The 27,646-nt window shown below is 37.1% G+C and overlaps 1 protein-coding gene across 9 annotated transcripts in view; it reads left to right on the forward strand.

The window, feature by feature from the left end:
- Positions 1-27,646, forward strand: part of EYA4 (EYA transcriptional coactivator and phosphatase 4) — a 306,025-nt gene that overhangs the window by 252,156 nt on the left and 26,223 nt on the right. For 5 of the 9 annotated variants that reach the window (XM_038526049.1, XM_038526048.1, XM_038526050.1 and 2 more), the window contains 6 exons: positions 976-1,118; positions 1,258-1,401; positions 3,953-4,032; positions 7,534-7,717; positions 16,019-16,155; positions 17,622-17,705. In XM_038526049.1, the coding sequence (XP_038381977.1) occupies positions 976-1,118; positions 1,258-1,401; positions 3,953-4,032; positions 7,534-7,717; positions 16,019-16,155; positions 17,622-17,705 (772 nt within the window). The remainder of the gene's footprint in view (positions 1-975; positions 1,119-1,257; positions 1,402-3,952; positions 4,033-7,533; positions 7,718-16,018; positions 16,156-17,621; positions 17,706-27,646) is intronic. The other 4 variants (XM_038526052.1, XM_038526055.1, XM_038526051.1 and 1 more) reach the window with 1 other exon arrangement.

Below are 27,646 nucleotides of genomic sequence, written 5' to 3' on the forward strand. Positions count from 1 at the left end.
AACATAAATGAAGTCAACTTTTTTTTAAAGATTTTATCTATTTACTCATGAGAGACACAGAGAGGCACACATAGGCAGAGGGAGAAGGGGAGAAGCAGGCTCCCTGTGGGGAACCTGATGGAGGACTCAATCCCAGGACCCCGGGATCATGACCTGAGCCAAACAAAGGCAGATGCTCAACCACTGAGCCACCCAGGTGTCCCCAAATGAAGTCAACTTATTGAAGACAGTGGTAGAAATTTTCAAGGTTAACAATATTAGGTATATATCTGAATTTGGTTGCAATCAGCCAGATGTGTTGAGATTTGGAATTCGTAATTCACACACATTTAAATGTTATTTTCTGCAGAAACTACAGTCTCTGCCCTTAAGTACAGACTGGTTTTGGATATCTATTTGAGAACATTCTGTAAAATGTGGCATGATAAAGAGAATGGCATTCCATTTCTTTTCAGGAAGCAGCTGTGTATTTTTTTTCCTTTCTTTTCTTTTTTTTTTCTCCCCCCCCCACCCCCTCCTCTCTGGTAGAGTTCTTAGTAGGGCCTTTCATGACTTTTGTGTCTGTCATATAGCATTAGGTCACTCACAGTGACTGGAAGTATGCTCATGAGCATATTAACTGGCCTGTGCTCCACTTCTCTTGTCTGCACCTTAATTGGAATACTATTTCAGATGTAAACAAGAATTATATGCCTGGAAGAGACTTTAGATATAATATCAGATCCAAAGTCTTCATTTTATAGGTGAGGTATAAGCCTTTAGGGAGTTTAAACCATTTGTCCTAAGTCACTAGACAGATTTGTAGCAGAGCTTGGGCTCCGGACACTTGGACTTTTGCCCTTTCCTTGTTGTTATAATTGTATTGTGGATAAAGAAGAGGATTACTTCCTGGGTATTATAAGGTTTCACTGAATCTAAGCTGTTTGAAGTATGCAGTCTTTGTTGCCACAGTAATGCTATTTTTCTGATATTTAGGCCCTATCCACACATTCTTTCTACACCAGCAGCTCAAACAATGTCTGCCTATGCAGGCCAGACTCAATATTCGGGGATGCAGCAGCCGGCCGTCTACACAGCCTACTCACAGACCGGACAGCCCTACAGCCTGCCCACTTACGGTATCTCACATCTCTCTGCTCCTTTGCTTATGAGTGGGTAATCCTGCTGCCTCGTGCTTAGATATTCTAGCATAAGTTACAGCTCAGGAGTAAGGTCATTTTACTAACTAAAAGGTCTGCACATGCATTTCCTAAACAGATCTGGGCGTGATGTTGCCAGGCATCAAAACAGAGAGTGGACTTTCACAGACCCAGTCCCCATTACAGAGTGGGTGCCTCAGTTACAGCCCGGGGTTTTCCACCCCACAGCCAGGCCAGACGCCTTATTCTTACCAGATGCCAGGTAAGTCACCACACAGGAAATATATGGGAGGAGGAATTCTCTGAACAAGACTCCTTGGCTGCAGATTAGGAATATGCCTTCATGAGAATGGTTTTAATTGTTATTGCTGTTCACATCAGGAAAGACAAATAACTAGGGGAAAAAAAAAACATGATGAAAGGAATTGAATATACATCAAGAAACACGACCCATGCCAAATTTCAGTATGTAAGTTGAAGTTGCATAAAACTGGCAGGACGCTAGGTCCAAAACAAAGTAAACTCTGAGCCATGCCAGGCACACATTATGGCATCTACTTAAGCAAGGTTCAAAAATTCATGTCAAGTCCCAGGGTTTTTTTGTCAGTATTCCTTAAGCATATAACGCAGTTTTAATTATATTTATAATTGAATTAGTACTTTTCTTTTTTTTTTTTTAATTTTTATTTATTTATGATAGTCACACAGAGAGAGAGAGAGAGGCAGAGACAAAGGCAGAGGGAGAAGCAGGCTCCATGCACCGGGAGCCCGACGTGGGATTCGATCCCGGGTCTCCAGGATCGTGCCCTGGGCCAAAGGCAGGCGCTAAACCGCTGCGCCACTCAGGGATCCCGAATTAGTACTTTTCTAGATCCCGTTTACCATTGAATGATTGTGGAGTATTTGTTCATTCCTAATATACCTCTCCTCTATTAATACTATATTTCTTAATAGGAGTGTTCATATAATTTGTACCTCCACCTGAAAAAAATCCTCCTGTATGAGTATTTCATTTTGCTTCTATGTGTGATCATTATTTAGTAATTGCAGAAAGAACTTTAGTGACATAGTAAATACATTAAAAGTTTTTTCTGGGGATCCCTGGGTGGCGCAGCGGTTTGGCGCCTGCCTTTGGCCCAGGGCGCGATCCTGGAGACCCGGGATCGAATCCCACATCAGGCTCCCGGTGCATGGAGCCTGCTTCTCCCTCTGCCTGTGTCTCTGCCTCTCTCTCTCTCTGTGACTATCATAAATAAATAAAAATTAAAAAAAAATAAAAAAAATAAAAATAAAAGTTTTTTCTACCATTTTGTCTATATCATTAGTCATACATTTGGGGTTACATGAACATATTTTAATCAACTAGTGTTGAAATTTTAGTCCATTGACTAAAATGAAATAATTATCTAGACTTTTTTGGCTGAAATAGCAGGTCTCTTTTTACCTAAAATGTAGGTAGAAATATACTTGCATAGATGCTAAAGCCCCAATGAGCCGCACAGCTTCAGTTAAGAGTAAAAGCAACTATGAGTACACTTTCACTTATTCCCCAAAATACTTTTGTATTGGACATTCTGGACCAGGTCAGTTTGTGTTAATTAGATAATATTATTGCAGTTCAGAACATGTTGATAAAACAATCAGCTCTGTCAATAGTCTTTCATTTTACTTCTTTACAAGTACATTCCATAGAACATAATTTTCTTTAAGATTTTTATTTATTTATTCATGAGATACACAGAGAGAGAGAAAGAGAGACAGAGAGAGAGAGAGAGAGAGAGTGAGGCAGAGACACAGGCAGAGGAAGAAGCAGGCTCCATGCAGGGAGCCCAATGTGGGACTCAATCCCAGGTCTCCAGGATCACACCCTGGGCTGAAGGCGGCGCTAAACCGCTGAGCCACCCGTGCTGCCCCATAGAACATATTTTTTTAAAAATCTCTAAATTTATATTTCACTTATTTTTGCCCTAATTTTTAAAAAATAAGTAAAATTCTGACCTTATAGTCAAATTTCATTTTTTAAAAATTTTTTAAAAAGTTTTATTTATTTATTTGAGGAAAACTGTGCAAGAGCAGGGGATGGGGGCAATGTGGGGAGAGAAGGAGAGGGAGAAGCAGACTCCCCACTAAGCAGAGAGCCCAATGCAGGGCTGGATCCCAGGACCCTGAGATCATGATCTGAGCCAAAGACAGTCAGTTAACTGACTTAGCCACCCAGGAGCCCCATAACCTTATAGTCAAATTTTAGAAGGCCCTCAAACCTTATGTGATTGTAGTGAACAGCTCTCCCTTGACGCTGAGCCCTAGTTCACATCTCTCTTGGTTGTAAGAAAAGGACATAGGAGGAAATAAAAGGTTGCTGTAAGCGTCAATTTTTAGTAGGTTCTGTGTTTGTTTCTTAAGCTAATCTCATCCAAATGTTTAACTCAAGTGGTTTCTATGTTCATATGCAGTTGGTATGACCATCTAAAAGTTCCAGTAGCTTCCTAGAAGCACTCTGCCTGCATAGTATTTTATTCTTTGAGAACCTCTGCTCTTTAAACATTTAGCTTTTAAAGTTTAGCTGCTGAATTAAGACCATTCCCATGTACTCTTGAGTCCAACAGACATCTGTACCAAAGACTTTAACTGTTGTCACAAGAGGGATAGAGCTAAGACACATTTTTCTTTATAAATCTCTCTACTTCAAATTGCACATTTTGTTGCCTTAACAAAATTAAAAATATATTTCTCTCCTTGGATTCTGCAAAATGAAGTGTTTTATTATTTTGCAAAGAAATACTTTTTAAATGCAGCTTGTTCTTTATTTCTAGGTTCTAGTTTTGCACCATCATCTACTATTTATGCAAATAATTCAGTTTCCAATTCAACAAATTTTAGCAGTTCACAACAGGTATAGTAACTTTTTTGTATTTAGGCTTTTTGTATTTGTTTCATATCTATGAGGAATACTTTCAGGTTGTCATATAAGTGCATATTCTCCTAGAAAAAAAAGATTTCTGTATTTAAAATTAAGATGGCATTTCAAGGTGGTAAAAATTAGCTATCCAGAATTCTTGGGATCTGTTTTATTCTGGTTATTTTAGGTTTTCTGGTTGCTAAAAATTTGCTCTTTAAACATTTAAGCTCTGATTATTTTAATCATTTGGCATATAATTACACAATGTATTGCATATTTTCTCATGATCTTAAACTGTACTAAACATAATTTTGTTTTTTGGATAAGTTGCTGTGAAGAGATTGAACTACAACCAAGAATTAGGTTATGACTTTTTAAATCCAGAATATTTGTTATTAGACCAAATGCCTCTTGGATTTTTTTTTCTTTTAGTTCTGTGATTCATTTTAATAAATATTTGATTCTTACTGCCTGACAGCTATGATTTTTGCTTTTGTCACTGTACTTGCCTCTAGCAATCCTTAGTCCCTTTCCTAACTATGTTTTCTTAGTATTTTTGTGAGTTCTAAAATCTAATTTGTTAGAGTTATGTGTGGAGCAAGAGTGAATATTGCTGATGAGTGAATATACTGATGCTTCAGAATCTTTTGTCCTTATTCCCTAGTTCTTAGTCATGTTCAAAGTAGTTGAGATAGAAGGATATTTGATTTCCATGGTAGATAATAGACTATTTTACTTTAACATAGTTGTTGGACTTTTATATATTCTAAAATCTAAGTTTTATTGCACAGGTGTGCTCTTTGGATTTACTGAAGGAATTATATTACCTTCTTTTAATGTTTATTAATGTAACAAAAGGAAAAATAGAAATTTGATTATTAAGTAGTGTGGAAGAAAAATATTTTAAAAAGATTCATAAAGGACAAGAAAGATTTATGTTATAAAACAGATCCACTACTATCTGATGATTTAAATACAGTGGCTCCAATATAAAACATAACCTGTATTTTGGACCATAGTTGGAATACCAGTCCATTATTTTAGTTAATAGTTATTGAGTAGTTATAATGTATTAGGAACTGGTCTGTATGCTGGGGACATGTTAAGTGAAGATAGGAGTGGATAGAACCTGGTTCTTGCCTCCTGGAGCTTAGCAACTACTGAGATACTACTAGGCATTACTAACCATAAACTTATCAGTAAACACATAAAAAAATATAGAATTGGAAAGCATGAGGAGTTGTAACAGAGTCCTAGTAAAAATATTAATAGAAATCTAATTTTGAGTAGGGAAGATATTGTGGAATGCTTCTCTATGGAAGTGATATTCAGGCCAAATCTTCTAAGGGTTTGGTGAACAAAGAGGGTTGGGGTGTTTTAGACATAGAAAGTAGCATGTACCAAACCTCTGAGAGGTAAAAACCTTGTTGTTCCAAGGAAGTCAAAGAAGGGGAGGGTTTAGTTTGTGCATGAGGGCAGATGGGGAAGCAGATGTATAAACATAGGCCTACCCCTGTGTATGTCAGACTGTGTATTGGTATGTAAGGCTCTGTATGTGTATCCCTCTGTAAGGGATTTCAATTTTATTCCAAGCCCAGTGGGAAGTTATTAAAGGATTTTGAGCAGGAGAATAACATCATACAGCTTATGTTTTGAAAAGATTACTCTGGCTTTCTACACTTTGGAGAAACCTCAACATAGAAATGAGACAAATTAGAAAACCTGTCCACCAGCTCCAACAGGAAGTGAAGGTAGCTTGGACCAGGGTGACCATAGTGGGATGAAGAGAAGAGGAGATCTTTAAGATATGTTGAGTACAAAAAGACATTTTAATCACCAGGAGCCGGCAGTCTGGGCCTTTCCTGTAAGTCCCTCCATCTTCCCATGAGGATGTTAGCAACCTCAGGTAGAGTGTCAGTACACTAATGTCAGAGTCAGTGTCTCTGGGCTCCAGTTCTAGCTCTGAAGCTGTCCCACATTGAACAGATAGATCACTTAACCACACTGTGTCTTCATTCCCCTCAATGCACAGTGGGGTAATAATACCACATAGGAGAGTGTGAGGATTAAATGAGATTGTAAATCCACTTAGAACACTGCCTGACAACCAAGTAAGTACTGTTTTAAATATTTTACTCTGAGAAAGATAGGTTGCTAGGAACTTTGTCTAAGTATTGCTGAGAGGTTTTCTTCCTTAGCTTACAGGTGGTAAAGAGGAACATCAGATCCTGAAGTTAATAGACAAATAGAATTTTAGTTTTCTGCCAGACTAGAATTGGACCAGACAACACGGCAGTTGGGGTGCCAACCCTCCACGCAGTCAAAAATCCATGCATAACCTTTGCTCCAGAACTTAACTAAAATAGCCCACTGTTAACAGGAAGCCTTACAGATAACATAAACAGTTAACACATACTTTATATATTATATGTATTGTATATTGTATTCTTACAGTAAAGTAAGCTAGAAAGTAGAAAATGTTATTAAGAAAACCACAAGGAAGAGAAAATACATTTACAGACTGTACTATATTTACTGGAAAAAATCTGCATATGAAAGGAACCATACAATTCAAACCCATGTTGGTCAAGGGTCAACTGTACTTAATCCTTTCTGATAATACACATATTTTCTTATACAGAGAATTTCCCATTTTGGAAACCACATCAGACGTGGACCTTTGTTCCCTTAGGAACATGTATCAGGGAATCAATCCTGACCAAGGATTTGTCATCACTCATAACAACTTGGGCTAAAACATGCTAAATACATTAAATGCCAATTATTGCAACAAATTCTTATTCATTATCTTATTATGTAAAAGGATTTTGAAGGATTACTTAGACCACTTTCAGGGTCTTAGAATTTTTTAATAAAAGGCAGGTTGGAGGAGTTGATCCAATACTTCCTCTTTTTCTCTAGCAAATGAGGCAAACTCAATGTTTGAAAATCTCACTAGAGACTTTAAGTCAAGACCTTAGATGACACATTGCCTATGAAAGGCTGAGTAAAAAAAACTCTTACTCATTTTTTAATTTATTCTTTATTTCATCCATAATTATCAAGAGTATCCCAGAAGGGTAGCAGAAATCACAATGTCCCTATGGAAGATGAGAAGGGCAGCTATACCATCTCCTTGCTGGTGATATTAGGAAATGTGTAAGAACCGGTGCTGTGAATATGACTCATTCCACTTTCTTTTCTCCTCTTCTAGTACATAAGACCTTATGATGTACATCCTTGAATAAGTAATCATGGATAAGTGAGGTATATGAAACCTTTAGGCAGTTTGAGAATTTTGCTGGACCTGATTTGCAAAGCCAGCAGGGTAGTTCATAACTGTGTGCACTCACTAGGATCACCTCAAAATTGTGGACTCCAAAACAAATGGAGCCAAATATTAATCTTTCAGTTATCATAGTGATTGCTCTTCTTTGGAGCACGCTGGAAGTAATTTCTCCCTCAGGCACACATATGTCTCAATTATTATTTCAGGATTACCCATCCTACACAGCCTTTGGCCAAAACCAGTATGCACAGTATTATTCAGCATCAACGTATGGAGCATATATGACATCAAATAACACAGCTGATGGCACATCATCCTCGACCTCAACCTATCAGTTGCAGGAATCTCTCCCAGGACTGACTAGCCAACCAGGTACAGATCTTCATCCAGGTGAAATACTTTTATGTTTTGCTGGGTCTAATAATATTCAGAAAAAGGACATTTTGGAAACAAGGCTGAAAGTTGTCATCTAATTATGCTGATGTTTAATCTATACCAGTACCACTGTATAAGATGAGGCTTTTCTTCTGGCATTTCAGAAAAACCCTTCTTTTAGATGTGGATGGTTAAGAGATTTTAATTTAAAAAAAATATATATATATATGCACACACACTACACATTCATATATATATATATATATATATATGTAAATATAAATAGGTCAGTGGACTTTTTGCCTTTCTTTGTAAAGATCTTGACAATACAGCAAAGCTGTAATAATATTATCTTCCTTTAAGCTTGAGAAACTGTTTAGCTCCTTCATCTTTGTGAGTCATCAGTAGCTCCAGCCAGTGAACATTTCCTACATTCCTAGGATTTATAGGATCATTGGTAGGTAGTTTAATATCTTTGTCTGTTTAGAACTTACTTAAAATCCATTGTATTCTTCGTTGTCAGAAGCTTATCTGCAGTGCTACTGGATTTGAATTTGCTGACATAGCTGAAGTATTTAAAGTTAAAAGCAAATTTAATAAAGATTCATTGTAGCCCTATTCAAAATTCCAGCAGGACTTTTTGGAGAAACCATCAAGATGATTCTAAAATTACAAGGAAAGGCAAAGAAACTAGATTAGCTGAAATAATTTTGAAAAATAAAGTTTGGGGACTTTCATTGCCTGATTTCATGAGTTATTATAAAATACAGTTATCAACAATGTGTGGTACTGGCAAAAGAATACATAGGACAATGAAGTAGTAATAAAGAGTCAAGAAATAGACCCAATATGCATACACTGGAAAATGGATCTTTGACAAAGGCGCAAAGTCATTTGGAAAATAAAGGGTTTTTTGTTTGTTTGTTTGCTTGTTTGTTTTCAAAAAAATGGTACTGGAACAATTGGATGTCTGTATGTGAAAATAACAACAATAATAGCAAGAACAAAAAACAAATCCTAAAACAGAATCTTGACTTATAACTCACCAATACAATACACATAGAAGCTAAAACCGTAAACCTTCTAGAAGAAAATAGTGGAAATTTTTGTAGCCTTGTATTTGTAGCCTTGTATTACATAAAGATTTTTTACATAAAGAGTATTATGTAATAATAGTATTATATAATATCGTAGGTACATATGTAGGCATACACGTTATAGGTACAACAATAGAAACACAATCCCTAAAAGAAAGGAAATTAGCCTTCATAAAATCAACAACTTCTGCTCTTTGAGAGACACTGTTACAAAAATAAAAAGGCAAGCCACAGATTTGGAGGAAATACTCATAAAACGCATATCTGATAAAGGACTTGTATCCAGAATATATAAAGAACTATCAAGATTTGATTTTAAAAAATGAAGTTAAGAATTTTTATGATCACCATTAATATGTTCAAGCTTATATTTCTGCCCTCAGTTATTTGCAAGGTGCAGACTTATCTTTTTTGCTCAGTGTTGGAAGGGCAAGAAACATGGTCACAACACTGCAAATTCTTTCTAACTGGACCAGTGATTCCAAGAAGATTTAAGACCATTTAACAGTTATTTATGAGTGCCTATTAGGTTCCAGGTACTGCTGATGTTTCAGTAGTGAATGAGTTCTCTGCATCCCTTTAGCTTCCATTTGACAAGCAGGACAAATACCAAGCAAATAATTAAAATTGTATAGGTGTTGAAAAGGGAAAATGCATCTATAATAGGAGGAATATTAGCAAGATAACTAATTTGAACCAAAAAAAATGATAATGAAGCTGACACTTCAATTAACAGCCAAGAAATGCTCAGGTCATGAATTGATGAATGGTGACATCATTTCTTTTTGGTTGCCTGTTCAGAATAGGGTCTATGACCCCAAGGAAAAACCATTTAGTGTTCTACTAGACTTCATCTTCCTACTTTCAGTTTCTTTCTCCTTATCTTCCCTTTAGATCCTCCTCCTGTGACCGCACAGCCCCCTTGAATTTCTGGTCCTTGCCCCCATAAGGCTCCTGTTTAGGCTTTTCATCTAGCCTCAGCCTTTCCGAGCAGTTGTGTCCTATGCAGGGCCAGGACTAAGGTAGGGTCAGGGAAGCACGGGACACACAATTGAAGGAGACATTCATTTTCACGGCCCTTAAATATTACACCCTTAGTGCCTCAGTCACCTTAAACTCATTTCAGCCTAAATCCCATGTTCTAAATCTGTCCTGATCCTCATTGAGTCAGTACTTGCATTTCATCAAGAATATTACCTCAATTTAAAGATTGTGTGGGGCACCTTTCTGGCACAGACAGTTAAGCATCCCATTCTTAGTTTTGGCTCAAATCATGATCTCAGGATCATGAGATTGAGCCCCATGTTAGGGTCCCTGCTCAGCAAGGAACCTACTAGAGACTCTCTCCCTTTCCCTCTCCCTCTCCTCCCTCCCCACTTGCATGCATGCGTGTGCTCTCTCAAATAAATCAATAAATAAATCTTTGGAAGGAAGGAAGGAGAGAGAGAGAGAGGAAGAAAGAGAGAGAAGGAGGCAGGGAGGGAGGGATGCATGGAAGGGAGGAAAAAGCAAACATGATTTCAGAATACTTGCTTAACAGATAGTGAAGATGTTTTAGCTAAGGAGATATCTTACCACACTGTGAAAGATTTTTCTCAATAGTAAATACATAGAGAAAACAGGTAGGATGACTGTGTTCAAAAACGAAATCACAGAAGTATTTGATCATCAAGATACTGGAGACTGAATGATAGGACCAGGACCAGCAGACGGTTTTTACTAGACGGTTTTACTAGACTAGAACTACCATGAGTGAAAAACATTTGGTTTTCAAATATGATATCTACTGGGTAACACTTTGAATTAAAGGTTGATTTAGCTCTAATTTCATTGTGATCACAAAAGAGTCTCTGCAGGAAGGACACTGATAAATACTTTCCATTAACTGAAGAATAATAAATATTCAGAATAGCTTTTTTGTTTACATTTAAAATACCAAATGCATGTAGATATTCTGAATGTTTGATTTTGGATGTGACACATCCATGTGTAACATTCTCACAGTCACTATCAGAATGCAATTTCTTCAGCTGCCCATTCATTGCTAGCACCAACCAATACAGTTTGACATGTATTTCAGATCTTATCAGATTTTCTGTTGAATTTAAAGAAGTAATTTTTACTTATAACTATATTATTCTATCAACCAAAATTATAACAATGCACATGTCTGGATTTTTAGGGAATTCTGTGACCCCAGACCTTTAGTCAAGGTAGTTTTGAGTTTGATTTTGCCTTTCAAGATCTGGCATGCATCCAAAAAGTCAAAAAGTTTATAACTATGGGATTTTTCTTTGTTATTGATGAAATTTGAGGTACTTAGTTCAAGGGATATGAAAAGTATTTCCCATTGACCAGCTCTGCATTTTGGACAAAATGCAGAGACCTAACAATTAAATCCACAGTTTTTCATAAATCATTTATTTATTCACAGCTCTCATTTTGAAAATAAAAACGTACTTTATATTCTATAGTAGACAGCTAGTGGTTCTGGCTTAGAGATAAACCTAAAGGAAATGAAGTTGTACCTAAATAACCAAAGCTTGGAAGGTGTAGTTATTCATTCTTGTACTGATTAAAGGAGAATTATTCAACCACTATAGTGTTGGCCCAAAAAAAGCCTAGGGCAATTGGTAATGACTGATGTTATTTGGAAATTGCAATAGCATTCAGTTATTGGCTTTACCTTATTAGGCAGTTTGACAATGTATTTAAAGAAACAGTAGTATACTGATTAAGAACAGATATTTGGGTTTGTTACCTTTATAAAGATCTCTTTTTGCCTTTGACCAAAGATAATCTCAGTTATATTAGATTTTTGATTCACATTCAGAAAGTTTGATGGGTGATTAGCACATTAAAATTAGAGATTTTTGTAGTTCCTCCTCTTTTAATGTTTTTAAACATCTTTAAAATGATAATTGGTAATTTGTAACAGTATCATCCTTTACACTGAGACCTTGGCAAACATTACAGTACATTAGCTAATTAAACTTTACAGGTGCTTCAGAAAAGTAAAGGATACAGTAAGATCACTTCACTCTTTGAAAAGAAGCCAGTTTCTTAGGCAGAACTCAGTAGATTTTCCATAGCTTCACAGCATTTCACACAAGGACAGGAAGGAAGACAAAGTGCTCATGCATTTCATTGAAGCTAACAAGAGGATTTAGACAGAAAGGACTGGCCACATTTAACTTCTCTGCCAATTTGCCTTTTCCCTACATGCAGGATTAATGTACCCTTGTGCAATTACCTGAGTGAAATTTGGCAGAGACACTGGAATTAACAGGTTTCTCTTAAAAAAAAAAAAAAAAAAAAGTGTCACCAAATGTTTAATGACCAGTGGAGCTCAAGTTCCTGGTTTTTCCCTTTATCAGAAGAAAGGATAGCACCTTCAAAAGATATAGAGGTCAGAACAGTTTCACCTGGGTAGTTACTATAGGAGCCCAGATAACTCACACACACACTCTTCAGGACCTACTCTTTTACCATGAAGATCTTTCAATGAATTCATTGGCCCTTACTCTCACAAAACTGCTTAAAGTCTATATACTCTTTTGATGGGTAGAAACAGATATAATTTTGACCTCTTTGTAACCTGGAGGATGGAGGATCTGTTGCTATTTGGGATAGAAAGGGTTGCCTAGTGGTTAAAGCAGGAATTCTGGAATCATATCAGCATTCTGCATAGGAGCTATTTCATCTTGGTAAGTTAATTTAAAATCTTATATGCCTCTGGTTCTCCCATTATTAAAAAAGAATAATGAAGGACCAAATGGACTGGGTTAGAGAGGCATTTAAGTCAGACATATATATGTAAAAAATGTTTTACAGTAAAGAGCTCTGACAAATCAATAAGAAAAAGATAACCCAAATTTTTAATAGGCAAAAGATTTAAAGTTACCTCATAAGAAGAAGATACAAAATGGACAAAAAAATACAAAAAAAAAGGTTTTACATCATTATTCATCAAGAAGTTGCTGATTAAAACTATAATGAGACCAAAATACCCCCACAGTGGTTAATATCAAAAAGACTAGCAATACTAAGTATTGGCAAGGATGTGGAACAACTAAAAATGTTGTTGCTAGTGAGTGAATTAATACAACCACACTTGAAAAAGGATGTCAGTGTCTACGCAAGATGAGCATACCTTTTCCTTCTGGACCAGCAGTCCCACTGCTAAGAATATACCTTAGCAGAATAGGAGCTAATGTCCATTAGACATGTACAAGAATGTTTATAGCAGATTTATTTGTTGTAACTGCCTAAAACTAAAAATAACCTAATATTCACTCACAAAATGGATAAAGTATAGTAAACATATATAATGAAGTTCTATCCCATGAAGGAAAAAGCAAACAACTGCTCCAGGTTACAAAATGGAAGAATCTCACAGCCATAATGAGTAGTGAATAGAGCCAAACACATATTTCAATACACTTTAAGAAAGAAGGCAGTGCATGACACATACTAAGGAAAAATATGGAGCTACTCTTCATAGTTTTCTTAAAAGGATATGCCTCTATGCTCATCAAAACACTTCTGTCCGTATTTTGTCCAAATTCTTAAAACCCTTTTAAGAGGCTTCTGTAACTTGGCAAGAATCAGTGATATCAAATCCTACTTTTATTGAAACCCGGACACTTCCTATGTCTAGCCTTTTCCTTTCTTCTTCCTTCTGCTCTTTAGCAGCTGGCTCTCCAGTTCATTTAATAGCTGAATTGTTCCTGCCAAACTCCTTCTTTATAGATCCAGTCAACAATCAGCCACCCATAACTGATCACAACGGCTTTGGAATTTTGCAAGTTTTTGACCTTTCAGCTCTTGCATTTTTGCAAGAACAAAGCTGCCTCATGATAGTTAACAGCTGAAAATTGATCTGTCATGAGTAGAAAGACAGGTTTTTGTGGGAAGTCATCCAAAATATTTTATAAGCTTACTTAATAAATGGGGCTTAATTTGAATCAGCATTTTATCAGAACAAGAACATTTGACTTGCAGGGCATAGTAACCTTATGAAAATTCTGCTTAAAAAAATAACTAAAAATAGAAAAATTTTTATGTGATTTTTTTTAAGTTGGCATGTGTTTAAATACCTAAAGCCTCATTTAATGCCTGTGCAAATAAGCTGAAAGACAGTTTACTCCAAGATAGGGTGATTGATATTCAGCTGAAACCTCTAGAACATTTTTATTACAGTCTACTCTCACATAGTCGGTAGCAGAAATCTATGATAGGGACTATGCTAACAATGTTTTCAAATAATATTTGAAGCACAAACATGTGGGTTTTTTGTTTTTGTTTTTTTTTTTTTTTGCTGTCCTGACATGCCTAATGTTTCCCAAAGATGTTATAATCATTAGAAATAATTACAGGTCAACTTTGTAAAAATGACTATTTATTTAGGACCTCTCAGAAGAAATACGACCTAGATGCTGTCCAGCTTATTCAGATTTGTTAATTTAGATTAATAACTGCTTGGCTGTCCTCATAATAATTTTCTATAATTGTGTGATAAAGCATAATAGTTATAACTTCTTTATATTTAAAAATTGTATAATTTAAATGTAATGTAGTTTGACATCAGACTCGCCTAGAAATGTTTCTGAATATTATTTAAATTAAATTAAACATACATCATTTTACCTCAGTAATTCAGAAAGCAGCTGCTATTACCCATACAGATTCAGAGAACTTGAGTGAAATGCTTCAGGTCCTACAGTAAGTCTGACTCTTATTACTTGTGAGGTTTTACAGCATCTCACTGTGGCTTCGGTTTATTTTAACCTGCTCCCACAGATTTGCCACTGCTCAGTACTTCTTCCTAATAAAATGTTCCATCACCAGCTTTAACACGTGAGACTTTCAGGTACCTATGGGCCATGCAGAAGTCAGTTAGATACAAAATCTGAAACTTCTGTAAGATGTGGCCTCGTTATAGGTATGGACTTATGTATGGGTCATCTCAGAGAAGGTGATTAACCAATGAGAGGGATAGATCACCCAGACGGTGTGGAATAAGTACAGTGACCAAAGGCTGGAACTCTTAAATACCAGCATACAAAGAATGGGAAAAGGAAAATACGTGTCTCCTAGACAGAAAAGGACTGGTAGGAGAGTTTCTAGAGCTAGAAGACCACAAGGTATCAGCTGCCAAGTAATGGCTCTGAGGAGGTGGTGTTTAAGAGGATGAAACATGGTACGGGCATCTAGGAAGATAAGGTCTGTGTCTGTCTATTACATCAGGGACTCTGAGTAAGAATGGTATTATTAGAGTTGGTGAACTGATTATGACAAGTCAGATGTCAGGAAGTAGAGACAGATGTGCTGTCCATTGCTGCAACCGTTGTCCACAAGTGGCTATCAAGCACTTGTAGTATAGCCAGTACAGTTGGAAGTCTGCTGTAAGTGTGAAATGCATAGGAGTTCAAAGACTTAGAATGAAAAAGCGATTATGTAAAACATGTCATTAACAATTTTTTGTTAGTTACATGCTGAAATGATAACTCTATGGTTATATTGGCTCAATACATATGCATAAAATTAAATTCTACATGTTTCTTTATATTTTTTACTGTGGTTTCTAGAAATTTTTAAATTATATATGTGGTTTTATTTGTGGCTCACTTTATATTTCTTTTGGACAGCACTGTTATATACTATTCTTCAAGGAGTATCACTTAAAAAAGGGAAGATAGCAAGCAAATACCTTCTAGGTGGAAATGCAAGGTTAAGGGAAGGACTTTTAAGCTAGTCTGTAGCCCACAGAAAAGCAAGAAGTTGGAAGAAAGTTAAGAGGGTTCAACTAATGGAGCATGATTCCCTAAGTGGGTGAGGTTGGGAGTCTGCTTTGCAGGTGGAGAGATGGGATTGATCCAGAAGATATCTCCTCTTTTGAGCTCTGACATAAGGAGATGCGAACAGATCTCAATTTGGACAAATGTGTAGGTGGAGGTAGAGACAGGAAAGGTGAAGACATAATGAGTATAAAACACATTCAGATTTAATAGATTACACAGACTGAAACTATGAGGAATTGTGTGACCTGCAAAATTTTTTATTGAATTAGGTTTTTGTGTATTTGGGTTGATAAATCTTTTTTTGTCATGAGAAACTTTCTATTATATATAATGATTTGTTAAGATAATTCATAACAAAGACTCACACTGATAAAAAAATGAAGTGCTATTCTTGATACATATCATGTTATTTCTAGGAGAGTTTGATACTGTGCAGAGCCCTTCCACACCTATCAAAGATCTTGATGAAAGAACATGCAGGAGTTCTGGGTCAAAATCCCGAGGAAGAGGCCGAAAAAATAATCCCTCCCCGCCTCCTGACAGTGACCTGGAGGTATGCTAACTTACCCTTAAAGAGTGAAATATGTTGTCCTATTTTATTGAATGATATATTCTATACCTCACAGTGCCATAAGGTTTCAACCTTAAAAAAACAAGAAGGATATATCATGAAATGAGTGGATCTTATCATGTAGACATTTCACAGCTCCAAAATTTGATATTTCATCCATTGTAATGGCAAAATTAAAAACAGTAACAACTTAAAAATGATGCTACTTTACAAATCTTAGGCCTAGATAATTGCATCTTTTGATCCTAATTGGCACAACTTAAAATATAAAAAATAAAGCCATTGTTTGTGGGATAATTTTCTGAGAGACACTCTATTTGGTAGTATTAAGGTAATGAAAGATGTTTATATAGGTCAATAAAATTTGGGGGGGTCAATAAAATTTAAAAAGGTAAAGTTAATCTGTATGGAAAGGAAAAGTTGTTTTCTGAAAAGTAGGAAGAATTCCAATCTTTTGATACAGGTTAACATTTTTATATCTGTAAAATTTTCCACTCATCCTATTTCTGGTTGAGAGCTCTTTTGAGATAAATCAGTGCTAAGCAGGTTGATTTTTTATTATAAAATATCAGGAGAAACTATTCTTAACCATACTGTGTTACTTTTTACACAGCTGCATCCTTTAATTAAGAAAAATACCCAAATTTCCCATATCTGGTAAAGTCAAATAATAATCATCGTGCCTCTTCATAAAAGATCACTTCTTTTACCTGAAGGACAGTAGCACATTCCAGTGCATCTAGGAACCAAGCAGATGATATAAATGAGTGAATGGTGCTAGGGAGCCAACAGAATGTGGGGAGCAGGGAGCATTGGCCCAGTCGAAGGAGGCACACCCATCACTGCCATGTGGAATGTCAGTCAGCATTGCTTATATCTTCCAGTTTCCCTGGTGTGGTCAGAGAACCCTGACGTTTTTGTGAAATCTCCTAAAATCATGAAATGTTGATCAGTAATTTGAAATCTTTCTAAATACTGTGCAAACTAAACAGCCCTCATTTCATAGCTTAATCTAACCCAAATTTCTGTTTAGGGATCACTCACTGATTTTTTAAAAATATTTTTAAAAATTTAATCCTTTGCACAAATTGCAGAATCTCATAAATCCATAAGGCAATATTTTAAAATAGCATTTCAAGTACACTTATGTCCTAAGTTCAAATGTGTCTTTTTGGGTATTAACTGCAAGTAAATATTTAGATGAATCCATTCAAATGAGGACATCTGATCTTTAAGCTTTTTATGACTTTTTAAAATCACTTCTCCCCCTCTGATTTTATCACAGTAACATCTGGCAAACTTGGAAAAAAATTAATGGAGTAGTGTAATTTTTTATAAAATGGTATTGAGATTAATATCCAACTGCAAAATCAGATGTTTTCAACCTGTAAAGAGATTTCTGTTTTCTTGGAACCTGATAATTCTTTGATACTTGTTTTTTTCTTCAGCGTGTATTTGTCTGGGACTTGGATGAAACCATCATTGTTTTTCACTCATTGCTCACAGGGTCTTATGCCCAGAAATATGGCAAGGTAAGAAATCAAGAAATTTTACCCGAAGACACTTTCTTGGAATTTTATTATGTTCAAGAATCCAGATCAGGGTCATGATCTTAAGGTCCTGAGACTGAGCCCAGTGTCAGGCTCCATGCTCAGTGGGGAATCTGCTTCAGATTTTCTCTCCCTCTGCCCCTTCTCACACTCATGTTCTCTCTCTCTCTCTCTCTCTCTCTCTCTCAAATAAATAAATAAATAAATATTTTTTAAAAATCCAGAGCAATTTAGATACATTAAAGTGTTTTTATTGCAGGCTGTCAAATCTGCTCTTAATTAATTTCCAGTAGCTCATTGTTCTTTAGTGAGAACTGGCAAAATTTATGAAAGTAATGCGAAATTGGATTTTTTTTCTCTTCTTTCATAATGCCTTTGAATTTTCTGCATCAAAAGCAAGCTTATTCCTCTGACCTAATTAGTTATAAAAATTATTGTGTAATTTAAAATGGACTTTCAACATTATAAAATCATCTATTATCCTCTAATAAGGAAACTTTAAGTTGTTTGAATTAATATATCACACCAAATGTTGCTATAGAATGCCAGTTGAAATAAGGAAGTAATCTTTTGTCTGAAAGTTCCTTTGGATTTATGAATAAAAACTTTTTTTTAAAGAATTTTGAATAGCATATAAAAAGCAACTGGAAATAACATCCCCTCACAAACACAAATTCAAAGACAGATGGTCTCATGACTCCTCTCCCTTTCTTCTTGCTATCCTTTTCAGAGTCAGCTAGCTTCTTAGGCCTGTATAGGTGTACGCTGTGTGAGTGCTAGTGTAAAGATAGGCAACTCCAGAATACTTGCAGGGAAATAGTAGTTTAAGCCATTACTGTTTGAGTCTTGTCACTACATAGGCTTCAAAATCTGACCAGAGTCAGCTCAGAACGTGTTGCCCTGCCTTCAGTTACCATACTCAAAGGTATAGCTAATGTTGGTGCTTTTACATATTACACTTATAGAAGTACCTTCCCTGTGTCTTTATACTATTACATCATTCATTAGGATCTCATGTGAGCCCAGCATGCAACTTTTAGCAATTTCATTAAGTTTTGTCTTTTAGTCCAATAATGATGAATTGCACTCACGTATTTCCTACTTGAACTACTCCAGTGTTGCACTCTTGGTGAATCTGCGCCGTATTTGATTTTTGGTGTAAACAATACATGTCACTAAACAAATATGAAAGGTAACAGTTTTGCTTAATGGCCATTTAGAAAAAGGATTTTAGCCCCTTTTTTCACAAACATTGTCAATTAAAACAGTGGTTTCCAAAGCAGGATGTACAAATATGTGCCAGATATATATAAGAAGCTCCACCACAGAAATAAGGAAAAAAAATAATGTGTATATATACACACGCACACACATTTTTGTCTTTCAGTTTGTATTGTTGTATGTTTCCTAATGCACATACATTACAAATACAGGCCTATTCTTATAATTGAACAAATATGTATATAACATATAAATAAATTAACTTGTATAGCAATTTGGGGTGCACATTCAAAATTCTTTTTTTTAGGGCATATTCAAAATTCTACTACTGGTTGAGTATACAGTCTAAAAAGTTTCCAGATAATAATCTAAAGCATTTCTTCTAGAATAGTTTTGACTTATGAGGAGTACACAGTAAATCCTGCTGAACTGATTGCAATATTTTTATATGGCTAACTTTCATGTTACATTAGTGTTTAAAATTATCTAACTTGAACATATGAACTGAATCCAAATAAAGTCTCTTCAAAATAGTCACGATCAGAGGCTATATCTAAACATCCATCCATATTGCTTCCATTGTATCAGATCAGTGGTGAAACTCCCTTTTTGAAATTACCTTTAGATTTTTGGAGTATTTCCTCACTTAAATCTTCAACCTTTTGTGATTGTTAGAAATAGTAAGATCATTTGAACCCAAGGTGATAAATAAGGAGCATGGTCAAAATGTCATTTTATATTTATATATACATATATATGTATATTTATATATATGTATATATGTATTTTTTCTTTTTTGCCAAAAATACCATAAAGTTTCACCCATCCCAGAACTGAGCATGGACTTGCCTTTGAGATAAGAAGGGGTGCCAGTAAAGAGGTAGGGAGGGGTGATGGTGAACCATGAAAAAAAAGCCTGAATAACAAGCTGTCTTTCTTGAGTGACTCAAACTGGTTCCAAGAGCAATTTTAATAGCAGAATTTTTATGCTTCCCTCAGCAATGGTGCATCATTGAAGTAAACCTGTCACTTCCCCAGACAGCTACCTGGACGTGCAGCATTCATCTCACCTACAATTTCCATTATTTTAAAGCACTGTCAGAAACCTTTGTTGGAATTCAAAGGAGGCATTTTCAATACCTACAGTATTAGAGCTTATCAAAAGAGTGGGGCAAAGTGAAGTGAAAGAGGGGAACTAATGTTATTATTGCCCAGAGTATGCCAGGCATTAGGCGTTGCAGCAGTTGTAAGAGACAGGTTTTTCTCCCCATCTCTTAATGAGGAAAAATACTCAGGGAATAAAATATGTACAGATTCATACAGCTTGTCAGTGGCAAGAGGAGTCGTGGGGCCCTGGACCATTTGACCCCAAAGCCCATCTCTTTTCTGCTACAGCACATCACACCACACAGCATAGACAGTCAATTTGCCACGAACACATTATGTGACATATCCTAAGAAGAGTAAGGACAGTTAGTGACGTACTGTGTAGCCAGTTAGGGGAGTTCACCTTAAGTTGAAATAATTCAAATTGTCTTCTCTCAGGTAATTGGGATACTTTTCCATCGAGAGGTAAAACTTAAGAAATGTTTACTAAAATGTATTGTGGTAGAAAGATATTAATGCCTTCTGGCAGTATGGCATGGGGAAAGAATCAGGGACACTACTGAAAGCTTGGGGAAGATAAACTTGCATCTATAGAACACCTACTATGTGGTAGATGGAATGTGTTCGGCATTATACCCGCAGTAGGGATGATGATTAAGACAAGAAACTTTGAGTTACATAACCTTGCTTTGGAAAACCCAGGGCTGATGCTTGCAGCTCTCTGACCTCAGGCAAAGTACTTAACCCCTCAGCTTCAATTTCTGTAAAATGGGAATAGTACTACCTATAGTGAATAAGAACTAAAGACATAACATGTTTAAAGGGCTTAGCAGAACAGTTGGCATGAATTAACATTCAAAAAACCTGTTATTGGTCACTTTGACACATGTTCTCCCATGTAATTCGCTTAGTTACTCTGCTGTACTTCTCGTGATCCAAGTTTGATGGATTCAGAAACCCAGGATTATGAGGGGCTAAGAAACGTGACCAGGGTCACAAAATGCTAAATGCTCCTACATTTGGTCAATCTCATAACAAGTCCTTATAATTTATATGGGTTCTAACAGGAAGGGAACCTGTTGTAATTCACCATGTTGAATAATGTTTTACTCAGGGCAATTTAAAGAAATTAAAGTAAAAATTTGTTTAGGCTCTATTTAATCAAAATGAAAACACCCTTCTTGAAGTCCATGGAAGATAACTTAGATGACCTTATTTATTGAATAATTATTTAAATTTTTCTTTTTTTCTTTTTGTTTTTTATTTACAGTTTTCTAAAAGTCACTTGATCGTTGACATTTTTCTTAATGTCCAAAAGGAAGTTGATATTGTCTTTTCGCCAGTAAGACATTAGTAACTTGACATATTGGGAAATAGCTAAATAAGGGATGTTGTGTCAGGCCCATCTTTTGAAGCTGGTGACCACACGCAGCTCAGAGGTCATTCAGAGGGGACTGAGAGGACATTGGGCAGCTGAGAGGGCATTGGGCATTGACCACTTAACCACAAACCACAAGTAAAAATGGTGAAACTAGAGTCTGTAGACAGACTGTATTCATCTAGCAAATATTTGCTTAACATAAGACAGACCTGCTTCCTGCTCTAATGCTTACAAACAAACAAACAAATCAATGCTGATAGCCATAACCCCTGTGAAGACAATGAAATTGCATCATGTAGAGTGTGACTGGCGTCTGACCATGGAGGTAACATTGATCCTGACACCTGAGCCAAAAAAAGGAGCTAGCCATGCAGATGTGGGATGAAGGGGAGCGTGTGGATGAGTGTTCCAGGCCGAGAGTACGGGAGGGCCCTGGAATAGGAACAGTCTTCCAGTGTACCAGGAATATAAAGAAGTAGTATGGCTGGGAGGTTGTAAACAAAGGAAGGAAGAACTCAGAGTAAGAACAGAGTGGTGAGCAGGGGTTTATTCTAGGTGCAGTGTGTTTAAGGATTTTTGGCCAAGTAGGGACATGATGGTTTATGATTGGCTGCTCTGCAGTAAGTAAGAAGTGGTACGGGTTTAGGCTGGAGCAGTGTTTCTCGAACTTCCATGTGAGTCACCATAACCCACAAGACTTGTTAAACACAGATGGCTGTGTCCCACCCCCAAGAGTTTCAGATTCTGTAGGTCTGGGTGGGGGCTGAGATTTTGCATTTGGAATAAACCTCCAAGAGAGCTGATGAACCATGCTTTAAGAACCACTCAGATAGAATATTTCCCCAACTTTTTTTCTTGAAAAAGTGAGGCTTAGGACATGTTAATTGATAGTCTTTATGGAAAGGCCCATGACCAAAAAGATGTAGGGAATACTTGGATTTTATGGCATTCAGTGCACATTATGATGGTAGAGGTCTTGAGATGTTTTACAGTTGAGAATCCTTTGTAACTGTGTTTAATTCCTCAGTTCACTAGTGTCTTCAGTAATGACCTTGAGGACTGACTGAAATGAGGTCATTCTAGTGACTGGTTGATAATTCAGAAGGATTTTGCTTTGCTAATAACAAAAGGGACCAGGGCCATTATGACTGGAGAGGAAAGAAAGACACCCTTATGCTACTTAAACGTTGTGTCACCTTGAAATTTTTTTTTAAGATTTATTTATTTATTCATGAGAGACACAGAGACAGAGAGAGAGAGGTGAAGACACAGGCAGAGGGAGAAGCAGGCTCCGTGCAGGGAACCTGATGTGGGACTCGATCCCGGGTCTCCAGGCTCATGCCCTGGGCAGGAGGCAGCGCTAAACTGCTGAGCCACCCGGGCTGCCCTTGAAATTGTTAATGTCTTCAGTCCTTTCCATTTGTTAAGTGAATCTTGTTTTCACAATGTGCATTTTTAGAGCGTAACCTTTTTTTTTTATATATATAAAGTGGTTTTGCAGTTCTAGCGGGAGAATCCTTTGGGCACATTTATTACATCACACCAAGTGTCTTTATATAAAACATATGAGGGCAGACCTGCTCTAGGTGAAATAGAGATGTTTAGGGACTAGAGACTTCCTTCACATAGCCAATCCCTTCCCATTTGTTGTCAGTCAACCCAGAAGGGTTTCCTGAGTCCAGGACACTGCTTAGAACAGTCTTTTAGGCAGTTATCCAGGTGAAGGAGCACCAAGCTAGAAGTTAGAAAAGAAGTCCTGTGCCTGGATGTGCCTCAAGCAAGTCATTTAACCCTTGAGCCGTTTTCATCTGAAAATGGTTATAATCTGTTTCCTTCCTGGGATTACTGGATGGATTAAATGAGGTAATGTAAATGCATAAAAGTAGCACTCAGCTCTGAAAATTGTCATCCACCTCCCAAGCCAGAGAAATTTATAAAAATACACATTATTTCTCCCAAATGACAAATGACTAATGGTAGTTATTTCTGGACACACAGAAGGTCAGTGTTTGTATGAAGTGGTATCATAGTGGCCTGATATATAGTGAGCTGGGAGCTAGAAATGTAAGTGCCAGAGATGTAAAATCAGTGTCCTGACATAACCACGTCTACTTACCTATTTATCTTTCTTTTACCAAGAAAAAATAAGTACCATTTTGAATTCTTGCTATGTACCTGACATTTTACTCAGTGTCCTGTTAGATGCATTATCTCCATAACTTTTATCCCCACCTTGTTTGGTTGGTACTGTGTCACAGCTCATAAGTGGTATGGCCAGTCAGAACCCACATCTCTTTGACAAGTTCTTAATCTCTACATTCTTTTGGTTTTGTGTTTTTTCCCCACCACCTATAAAAATAAAATGCATGGAACATAACAATTTAGGAATGCCATTTCACTCATAAATAGCCCTATGTAACTAACTTTTGCATTTTAATTTAAAAAAGAAACTTCTGGAAAATCTTAGTTCCAGTTATAAATAAATAATATTGTGAGTTTCCCAAGGATCTTTCTAAAAACTGATCAATCTTTGTTCTGTTGTCAACACATGCTCTTTTCCCGAGAAGAACAGTTCCTGGATATTTACTATAATGGCAAGCGAGCTATGTGGGTGTTTGAGCCCCGCTGCTTATGAAACTAATGATGGGCTTTATAGCAGAGCACTTGTGGACACATAGCATTTTCAGCCTTGTAAACCTCCAGAACAGCAGTTTATAAATTTGGCAGGACATAGATGAGGAGCCATCTCATCCACTATCTGTTAGAATTTGTGAATATTATTCCTATTCCCTGATTATTTGTAGATATTATTTTACTTGATATGTTGTACTAATTCCTCTTCTTTGAAAGAGAAATAAAAGGAGCTAAATAAATTGTGTTCAAGGATTTGACTCATTTTGGAGCACTAACATGTCATTTACTGTGAAGCCATGATTCTCTAATGTTATTCCATAGTATGGACTATGGAAATAGACCAAGTCGAGAGAAAGACTGAAGGAAAAGTGAACAGTTGGTTAGTTGCTTGTATTGTGAAATTGAAATTCAAACTCTTCCAACTATTTGCTCACTGTAGACAACATTTTATATAAGAGCAGCACTAGAGAAATAATATATCTACCAGGTAAAACCAATTGGTTATTTTTATATTAAAAGTTACATAGAAAGATTTCTGAAATGACACCACTTATATTTTAAATTATGGGATAGTTATACAGATAAGTACTGACTTGTGTGCATGCCAACTAAAGAAGAGCAACATGATTTAAAAGGAAGTAATTCAAATTAATTAGGTGTTGGCATCATGGATTGGAGGCCACCCTAATGGCAACATTAATACTAGTGCAGGTTATCTCCCCTCTGGGCATAATGGCTAGAGCATTCTAGCTTTGAAGGGCTAATGGACCATTTGCTTCAAGGTGGATGGAACTGGAGGGTATCACACTGAGTGAAGTTAAGTCGATCAGAGAAGGACAATCATCATATAGTTTCACTCATATGGGGAATATAAGAAATAATGAAAGGGATTGTAGGGAAAGGAGGGGAACTGAGTGGGAAAAATTAGAGAGGGTGACAAACCATGAGAGACTTCTAACTCTGGGAAATGAACAAGGGGTAGTGGAAGAGGAGGTGGGTGGGAGGACGGGTGACTGGGTGACAGGCACTGAGGAAGGCACTTGACAGGATGAGCATTGGATATTATACTATATGTTGGCAAATAGAACTCCAATAAAAAAATATATATGTATGAAGGGAGAATGGACCTGAGTTCAAATTCTAGCTGTATCTTATACTGTATATATGACCTTGGTAGTTTATTTAAACTTTGTGAGCTTCAGTTGCCTTCTATATAAAAAAAGGAAGAATAAATTAATAATATGATTAGAAGGCTTAACTGAGTTAGTGCATTAAAATTCAGCACAATGCCTACCACAGAATAAACATTCAGTAAGTGTAGCCTACTTTATCTGGTTTCAGGGAAATCCCAATCTTGGGAAACTGAATTTGGGGAAAACTGGATGTTTCCTAAAGAAATTTACATATGTTTATATCTGTTGTTTTATCTCATAGTTTGAGATACTCAGCTCATTGTTGTAGGGAAGTGGAGGGCGACAAGAGTGTGGTACATACAAAGTGAGTGAATGCCAAATTTGCAAGCCTCAAAAATGCTGTAGTGTAGAGAGGTGCTAATCTGTTGATTTTGTCTTATTTGTACGCTGGAATCACTAGAGAGCTTTGACATTACTGATGCATAGATCCCACATCAGAGAATCAGGTATCATTGGTGTAGGGTAAGCAGTGGAATTTTTAAACACTCTCCAGGTGTTTCTTATGTGTGGTCAAGCTTGATAACCTTCTATGTTAGACATCATCACTTCATCCCTGGATGTCACTGTAGCCCCACTGTTGCATAACGCCTCACTATTTGGGCACCTGGGTGGCTCAGTTGGTTAAGTGTCTGACTTATGATTTCATCTCAGGTCATGATCTCAGGACCCTGGGATTGAGTCCCACATTGGGCTCCCTGCTCAATAGAGAGTCTGCTTCTCCCTCTACACCTCCCCCCAGCTAGTGCACGTGCGCGCTCTCTCCCTCTCTCTTTCTCATGCTCTCTCTCTCAATTAAATAAATTCTTTAAAAAAAATAAGGCTTCATTATCCTTATCCTTCTCTTTCTGCACCAGACTCACATTGCAGAAAACCTGGCCCAACTTTCCACCTGCATTTCAACAGCTGATTGTGTCCACAGATCTCCAGTGGGTCCAGCACTCTTGGGTTAATTCACATTTCCAGCTGACTGTTTCAAACCTTCTCCCCCCACTCAGAACTTCACAGCTCCCTCTCAATTCTGCGCAAAACTCGTCCTCACTGAAGAAAACAAACAGAAAGACAAAAAAATTGCTTCATCTTCATACCATAACCATATGCTCCGCCTTCTCTTTGCACCTCCACTCAGGTTTTGAACCAAGGCCTTGTACTGACCCAATAAATTGACTCTTCCAATGATCTTTTTCATGCCTGAGTCTCCAATTCCCTGCTCTTCTGGATTATTCTCTATGCCATATTTCATGTTGTAATGGTCCCATCACCGGAAAAGCCCGAAAGAGCCCATTTTCCAGTTGCAGCCCTCATTTTCTGCCTGTCCCTTAAAATTTGAAGAATGACTCACTTGCCACATTCCCAGTTTATCTTGCTGGGGCCTCTTCCCTGTGTCTGAACCAGTTGAGGACTCTGTCTTTCTCAAAATACTTGTTTCCACTTCACTTCCCTGACCAGGGTCATGGTGCCTCACCCCGCTCCACGCACACGGACTCCTTCTTGCCTCTACATCTGCTCTCTGTCCCCTCTTCTCTGCATAGCTAGTTCCCTTACCCTTTTCACGTTTTTACCCTCAACTGTCACCTCCTGAGAAAGGCCTCCCCTGACCTTTGATTCAGGGAGCCATCACCACCCATCTCCATAGCTTCCTGTATCTGCCAGCCCTGATTCTTTTCACCACCTGACAAGCTATATATTTACGTAGATTTTTGTCCATTTAGTTATCAGGTAACTCATCCAGTAATACTATTAACCCCATAGGGCAGGAACTTTGCTGCTTTGATTCTCTACTCTCTGCCCAGAATTTGAATACGTCTGACACATGGTAGCCACTCTGTGAGCACGTGCTAACTCAATGGATGTTTCTGAGACCGTCCTCCAGTTCCCCCTGAGAATCTTCAAGCCCACTGCCTAAAATTGCCCTTCTGATTCATGACAGAGTTTCACTTGATCCCCTGTCATTGAGGAGAAGTGTTCATATACTCTGACACACCCTCTAGCTAGTCCTACCCTAGTTCATAGCACTGCTTGTCGTCTTCCTTCTGTAACGAACTTGTATATCTCCTGCCTCTTTACCCACAAGTCTACAAACGTGCTTCTGGTCCCAAAGGAGTAACTGTTCCAAGAGCTTTAGTTATTTTTGAAAAAACAAAACAAAAACAAAACTCCTAATTTCTTTAAAAATATATAATTGCTGCCTCTCCTGAGGTATTTTTACATTGTGTCTCTAGAGGAGGAATTCCAGCTGATGGCCCAGTGTGGGGCAGAGGCCCAAAGACAGACAGTCTGGCTCCGATTTATGTTCTGTGCTAACATGGCTAATAGGCATTAGTATTTTGATATAGCGAAGTCCTGTGCTTGATCCTGACTTGGTTAAAAACTGGTAACATCTGGCTTAG

This window comes from Canis lupus, chromosome 1 (genome assembly GCF_011100685.1).
Source record: "Canis lupus familiaris isolate Mischka breed German Shepherd chromosome 1, alternate assembly UU_Cfam_GSD_1.0, whole genome shotgun sequence".
Classification (NCBI taxonomy): Eukaryota; Metazoa; Chordata; class Mammalia; order Carnivora; family Canidae; genus Canis; species Canis lupus.